General features: G+C 56.2%; 1 protein-coding gene across 1 annotated transcript; it reads left to right on the forward strand.

Annotated features, from left to right (window-relative positions):
• Positions 1-3: 3 nt before the first annotated feature.
• Ndufa11 (NADH:ubiquinone oxidoreductase subunit A11) lies at positions 4-4544 on the forward strand. Its single transcript, XM_021149570.2, has 4 exons — positions 4-192; positions 3425-3517; positions 3712-3834; positions 4378-4544. Exons 1-4 carry the CDS (start codon positions 90-92, stop codon positions 4488-4490), a joined length of 432 nt encoding a protein of 143 aa, XP_021005229.1. The 5' UTR covers positions 4-89; the 3' UTR covers positions 4491-4544.
• Positions 4545-7426: the final 2882 nt, after the last annotated feature.

Raw genomic sequence — 7426 nt, forward strand, 5'->3', positions numbered from 1 at the left:
GCGCTGGAAACCTCGCGAGAGCTGGCCTAGCCCGCTACCCTTGAGCTCGCCCAGACGCTTTAGGGTCGGCCGAGCGAGCCCAGCTAGGTATGGCGATGGTGAAGCGGTTCTTTGAATCCTATCATGAGGTCCCCGACGGCACCCAGTGTCATCGCAAGACCTACATCACCACGGCCTTAGGCGGCATTTGCGGTGAGCGCGGGCCGGTGGGCGGGCGGAGGGCGGAGGTCAGGAAGCAAAGGTCAGAGGGCGCGCGGAGGTCCCGGGGGCGCCGGGGCCCATGGCTGTAAAGGCGGAGGAAGTTGAGACTTTTGAGGGGCGTAGACTCGTCAGTGCCTATGGGGCTTCAGAGGTCGTAGGTCAATATCAGGGAGCAAAAGCTGGAGAAAATGTGAAGGTCATTTCAGCGTCCTCAGGAGTTTTTAGGGTTAAGGGGTGATCGGGTCATCGGAGTTTTTGAAGACAAGTTCTAGGGTTGCCTAGGCTAGACTGCAAACCCTCTGTGTAGCGGAGAATGGCCTTGAGGTCTTGATTCTCCTGTCTCCAGTCTGGCCTGCATGATCCTCCTGCCTCAGCTGCCCAAGTGCTGGGATGACAGGGCTACACCCCAGTCTAGCCTCTGGAAGATGTTTTTGTTATTTTTGTTTTGTTTTGTTTCTATTTTCCGCCACCACGGAGCATATTAATTTGCTATTATTTTTAAATGATTCAAAATGATTTAGTTTTGTGTTGCGCTCATTGGTGTGTTACCTGTATGTCTTGTGTGTCCGATTCTCTGGAATTGGAGCTGCAGACAGTTGTGAGGTGCCCGTGTCGGGGCTGAGAGTTGAACCCAGGTAATGGAAGGGCTGAGCGAGAGCCATCTCTGCAGCATGATTTACTATTATTTTGGACATGGTCTCCCTATGTAACCCAGGCTGGCTTGGGATTCAAAGAAAGTGTCCCGCCTCTGCCTCCTGAACTCCCAGATTAAAAGTATGCACCACCATGAGGACCTAATTCTGGAAGATTCCAAATAGGGCACACTTGTTTGGAAGGTCAGATGTCCTTTTGAGGTTGTCATGGGGTTACCTTTGGCATTTGAGACTCTTAAGGTGCCCCTCATGCCTGGTTCATTCACTCACTCACTTACTTATGCTATCCCTCAAAGCCTCATTCAGTCATACATTTCCGGTATGTCCACAGGCCTCACATTCATGAGTTTACCCAAGGCTTTGCTCCCACAAAGCAGGTGTTGTAGGGTCAGGTGATTGGGGGATTTTAAAACGGACAGAACAAGCCTGGTCATGGTGGTGCATGCCTTTGAGCCCAGCACTTGGGAGGCAAGGCAGGCAGATCTCTGTGAGGGAGGCCATGGAGAGAGCATGGGTGTTGATCCAGAGGATGACTGTGTGCACTCTTGGTGTCGGGCTGGAGTCTGTCTTAGGTAGACATGGAGAATAGGCAGGCCCTTGCTAGAGGTGCCATGTCAGAGCTACTGAGGGAGGAAGTGGACAGTTATGTCAGCTTTGAAAATTCTTCCCTATATCCTAACTCCTTTGTTCCCAAGCTCCCTGCTTGGCTCCCCTAAGGGGGATATTGCAGAAAGGCAGTGACCCTGCCTTCCCAGCAGGATCTAGCAACTTGGAGGCATGGTGGAACTCACAATTGAATGAGGGAGGTCTTTGGGGCCTCAGTGGAAGGATGGATGAATAAATGAACGTGGCTTGTGCAACACAGTGAATGAATGAATGAATGAATGAATGAATTCCTGTCCTGCCGGCACAGCAGTTAGGAATGGATAGCTCCTGGGCGCAGCTGCACCTGGAGGTCCCATGCTGCAGCTGGTGCTCCTGGAGGGTCCTGTGCTGCAGCTATTGCTCCTGGAGGGTCCCATGCTACAGCTGGTGCTCCTGGAGGGTCCCATGCTTCAGGTGGTGCTCCTGGAGGTCCCATGCTGCAGCTGGTGCTCCTGGAGAGTCCTGTGCTGCAGCTGGTGCTCCTGGAGGGTCCTGTGTTGCAGCTGGTGCTCCTGGAGAGTCCTGGAGGGCTCCATGCTGTAGGTGGTGCTCTTGGAGGGTCCCATGCTCCTGGGTGCTCCTGGAGGGCTTCATGCTGTAGGTGGTGCTCTTGGAGGGTCCCATGTTGCAGGAGGTGCTCCTGGAGGGTCCTATGCTGCAGGTGGTACTTCTGGAGGGTCCCATGCTACAGGTGGTGCTGAGGCTTGGCTGTGGTTTGGCTGGGCCATGGGAGAATCTCAAGGGAGCAGTTAGATGGTGAAGGGCAGTCAGTCACTCTGGGTCCCATGACATCTGGCTTGTTAGGTGTGGTCACCAAAGTCACCCAGGGTCCCTGTGGCCTCACCAGTCCCAATCAAGAATCCCAGTGCCCCTGGGTTCAAGTCCTGCTGCATCTGGGAAAGACATCCCAGCAACCTCCAACAGTGAGGTTGGGTTCCCGCGTGAGCATTCTCACACTCTGTGCATGTACATAGAAGCCACAGTGATGCTGAGGCAGAGGGATGGCTGGGCTGGGGAGCTACAATGTCTTCAAGGCCTCCAGCCCAGTGCCCAGCTTCATCTTTGAGGCCCTGCTAGGGTCTTCAGTCTGTGTTGATACTGAAACTCAAGATCTGTAAGTGCTCGGTGCTCAGATCAGAACTCCAGAGCTCACCAGGAAGGGTGTGTGTGACATCTCCAGAGGCTGGAGAAGAGTTGAGCGGCCACACCCACTGCCCCATGACCAGCTATGCTGGGCCAGCTTAGGCTACTTTTCTGGGCCACTTCAACTCCGATGAAAGGAATAACAGCAGAATTCATCCGGCCTGGAGGGTGAGGGGCGGTAGTGGGTCTTGTCGCCCCTGTAGCAAGGATCCTGTGTCAGCTTCCCCAGAGAGCTGTGCACAGTGGAGTGATGTGGGGCTGCCTGTGCCTGGTCTGGCCTGATTGTGATGCCTGCTCTGTAGCCCACCAAGGCCTGCCTGGGCTCCTGACTTAGCACCCACCTTGGCCTCAGCTTGCTATGTAAACCATGGTGTAAACTCTGGAGAGGCAGGGGGTGGAGGAGATGGAAAAGCTGACTGGTGGCAGTGGGGTTGGCGTGGGAGGAATGGAGCCAGCCAGATGTAGGGACACGTCTGGGCCGAGCTGCCGGCACGTGGAAGGATTGGCATCCTGAGCCCTATTGCTGCCAAACTGGATTAGGCCGAGGTCCCAGACCCTTGGAAACTATGGCCTTTGATGAGCCTGGAGGAGGCACTGTGGCAGCTGCATATTGATGGCTGGAGGTCTGGGTCAGGGGTCGTGGACCAGCATCAACCCACTGGGGCAGGGCTCTGCCTTAGGTATTGGGCTCTGGCCTAGCAGCCGTGGCCCTGGATTTGAGTTCTGCTGTATTCTGGAAAGACATCCCAACAACCTCCACCCTCTCTCCCTCTCTCCTACAGGCATAATTGGCTCCGCTTACAGCGTCACACTCAACCCCGCAGATTCCACCCTGGAAGCAGTGGCCAGAGTCGGCCGGTACACATTCACTGCAGGTGAGCTAGTGTCCTGCTGACAGTGACACAGGCCATTCAGAGGCGACTGGAACCACTGAGTGGGGCCCTAGGACACTGACTACAAGACTGACTAGGGGGCTCAGAAGGGCAGAGGGTGGTGGCACCCAGCATTATCTGCACAGGACAGTCACTGCCTCAGTTTCCCCACCTCCAACCCCCATTGCCCCTTACAGCTGCTATCGGAGCGATGTTTGGCCTTACCACCTGTGTCAGTGCACAGGTCCGAGAGAAGCCAGATGACCCCCTGAACTACTTCATTGGTGGCTGTGCGGGAGGCCTGACATTGGGAGCTCGCAGTGAGTGGCCATTCCCTGGGGACAGTATGTAACCACTGATCACTCCAGCCCCTCCCACTCTGTCCCCTGCCTAAGGCAGTCGCTGCCTTCTCAACAGCAGGCAGCTCCGTGATAGGGGAGACTGTGCCCTGCAGTAGGCATCCCTGCCCATCTCTTCACTATTGGGGTGTGACCCACAGCCTGACTCTAACTCGGACAGACTTAGCCCCAAACTGCCTGTCTCCCTCTTTGTATTCCTAGGGGTCTGGGGACAGGAAAGCCATGCCAGCTACAGTTCAGCTGTGGGAAAAGGCTTTAGCAGGGGAGTACCCCCACTGCCAGGAGTCAGGGCTGACCACATCCACCCTCCCCACACGATGTCTCTTGAGTTAAAGGGATTGATGCAGGATAGCCTTTGGCCTCAGTTTCTCCATCCCCTTAACTCTGTTGCTGGGCTATTAGAGAGGCCCCTGAGGAAGCCTCGCTCTATCAGACCCCATCTTCCTGGGAGGCTCTTGGATCACACCTGGAGCACCCCATACCTGATGCTGTCCTTCTCCACAGCTCACAGCTATGGGACCGCAGCCGTGGGCTGTGTCTACATGGGCACTGCGGCCGCCCTGTTCAAGATCGGCAAGCTGGAAGGCTGGGAGTTGTTCCCTACCCCCAAGGTGTGAGCCAAACCCCTGTGGCAAATAAACGCTGTATTTTCCTGTGTGCAATGTCCTAAAGGCAGGCTTGCTGCATGAGATGGCCAATGGGGAGGGGGTATAACAGAAGGCAGATAAGATGACAGAGGCCTGGGCCTGTACTTGGCACACAGGGTTCACAGGCAGGCCTGGAAGCCCACATGTGCCTGCCCGCCAGCCTGCTGTGGGCTGCCCAGAGGCCACTGACCTGGCTCTGCAGATGCAGCTCAGAGCCCCATGGTCAGCCACCAGTGAGTAGCAACCTGGCCACCCCCACGCTCGGGTTGTGGGCTTCCCCTCCTGGGCCTATTCCCAAAGCCAACAGCTTCTGGAAAACATGCCTGGGCCCCACATACCAGTTTCTCCAAATTTCTGGGCAATGGAGCAGAGAGCCCTGTATGGGCTGTCCTGTCCTGCAGGCCTCCGCAAGCCCAAGGCCAGGGATGGAGTCTTTCAGCCTGGCCAGGTGACACAGGGCCCAGTCCCTGCCTTGTAGGATCCTTGCCCAGCAGCTGACAGCCTTTGATTTAGGTGGCCCTGGAATGCTAGCGACGCCCAGCCCAGCACTGGCCGAGCTTCCTGGCAACTGTGGAGGAAGCAGTGGGCTCCAGCAGCCTCTGGGGCCATAAATCAAGGTCTGGGTCCTGCCTGAGAAACCTAGCTCCTGAGGCCCCTGCTGGACCCAGACACTTGTTGGGAGAGGGCCGCATCGTCTGCCCTCCTGGAAGCCTAGACCTGATCAGAGGGCCAGCCTGGTGGTATGCATCCCCTGCCTCCCTGAATCCCATCCTTTGTAGCCTCACGTGCCAGCTCGGGGTTACCATGAGGGCTGTGTGAGCTGGACTTGGGGCTCCCCAAGAAAGGAATGGGAAACCCCAAGAGGCACAGAAGGCACAGGAGTCCAGGCCCCAGAGTGCTGTAGCTCAGATGGGTTCCAACTTTGAACCTGGGCTCCTGGCTGTGTCCCTCAACACAAGCACCAAGCCTCAGTTCTGCCCCAGAAATGGGAAGAACGACTTCCCTCTGGTCATCACGACAGGTCCCTCCCAGTTGGGCCCTGTGTACTTGGATCTGACTGTGTCCCCATAAAGGTTTCGATGGACTGGAGTACCTTCTCGGGAATGCAGTCCTGTAACTTCACGTCAGGCCTCCATCTTCTTTACTATCCATCCACCCTGAGGGACAGAAGGCACTCCACCAGGACCTGGCATGGTGCTGCCTTGCCCACTGGTCACCATGGCTTTGTCTTCCATGGGCCTGACAAGGAGCATTCAAAGCTGATACCATTCTGCTCCCTGCTCCCTGCCCCCTGCCTTTCAGGGTGCTGCTGGCTCTGCACATAGCCCACCCAGCCCTTTCTGGGCCAGCTGCCAGGGCTAGAATGGCCTGCCAGCCCACCCCCAACCCCCAACCCCCTGCCGGCATCCAGACCTCCAGAAAGGGGCAGGATGGGGTGACTGCTCACCAGACTCGAGGGAGCCCCAAACCCAGGCTACATTGGCTATAAACATTTACTAGCCAGAGAAAGGCTGACGTCACCTCCACACAGAGGCCCCCATCTGGAATGTCCCAGCAGCCTTCTGTATGGAGCAGTAGGACCATCATGACAACACAGGTCCAGTCTTGTCCCCTGAAGGCCTAGAAGAGACCCTAAGAGGGAGGGCAATCAGCAGACAGGATGTCCTCGGTCGATCACAGATCTGGGGATGCTGAGCATCCCCTTTCCTGAAGCCCACCCCTACACACAAGGCTTCCAGAGCCCTGGCCTGGCCACAGGTGGCCCACAGGCACTGCTGGTGACCACAGGAATTAACAGGAGTCCCACCTCTGGCCTCCACCTACCTCAGGGCCAAGGCTCAAGTCCTCTCTGCTCCAGCGGCTGCACCATGTTGTCACGTGTCATCTCGTCCCGTGTGTCCCTGTGTGGAACTAGGCTAGGTTTTGGCTGTTATACCCCTCGTCCCATCCCAGCACATGGAATTATTGTCTGAGTGAGGCCTCTAGTTAGCTGCTGGCCACCAAGGCCTGAACTAGCAACCCAGGTTCAGTCTCTAAAATCTACACAGCGGAAACAGAACAGGCTCCCCTGGGTTGTCCTCTGACTGTGGCACAAAGTACACAAATAAATGTGATTTTAAATGCACTGTGGGAGTCTGACTCCTATGGAAGAGCCGCCTAGCCAGGACAGCCAGCTATCTTGGGTCAAGCCTAAGCTAAGGTATATTTCCCACAGGACAAGGCAAGATGGGGTGGGAGCCATTCAGGCAGACTCACAGAGCACGCCTGAGTCACGTGAGAGTGGGACACATGTGCTATCCCAGTAGTGCAGGTGGAATCAGGAGAATCATTTTTCACATAGAGAGTTTCAGGCTACCCTGGGTTATAGGAACCCTGTTTTGAAAAAGTCAAATGAAAAAACAACAGCAAAAAAGTCATCTTAGTAAAGCCCTCTCCCAAGGACAGACTAACCCAAGGGAAACCGAGGCACACACGGCCTGCCTTCTATTCCTGGGTCCTCCTGGAAGCACACCCCTCCTCCCCACCCCCATCAGCACACAGGCAGGCCCCTCACAGCCTGCCAAGGCCCCTGGGGCTTCCCAGAAGTGCTGGGTGGTCGCTGCCTCCCTCACCTCCAGAGGCCCCGTGGGCCCTAAACCTGAGCAGGGAAGGTGTGAGCCAGGTCGTGGGTGGGGAGGAAGGGGGGCTGCTGAGCATCCCGCCCACACCTGCATGGAACGGGCCGCAGCTGCCAGGGCCTAGCTTGAAACTTGCAGGCCCACTCATTAAGGAAATCACTTCTGTCTTTCTATGTCTAAAATATACTTTATGGTGTGTGTGTTTCAATAAGGAAAACACACTTGGGCTGGCCTGAAGGTTCCGCAGAAATCTCGGCCACCCCTCCTGGTGTCCCCTTTCTCCTGCCA

Source organism: Mus caroli, chromosome 17, assembly GCF_900094665.2.
Source record: "Mus caroli chromosome 17, CAROLI_EIJ_v1.1, whole genome shotgun sequence".
NCBI classification, from domain to species: Eukaryota; Metazoa; Chordata; class Mammalia; order Rodentia; family Muridae; genus Mus; species Mus caroli.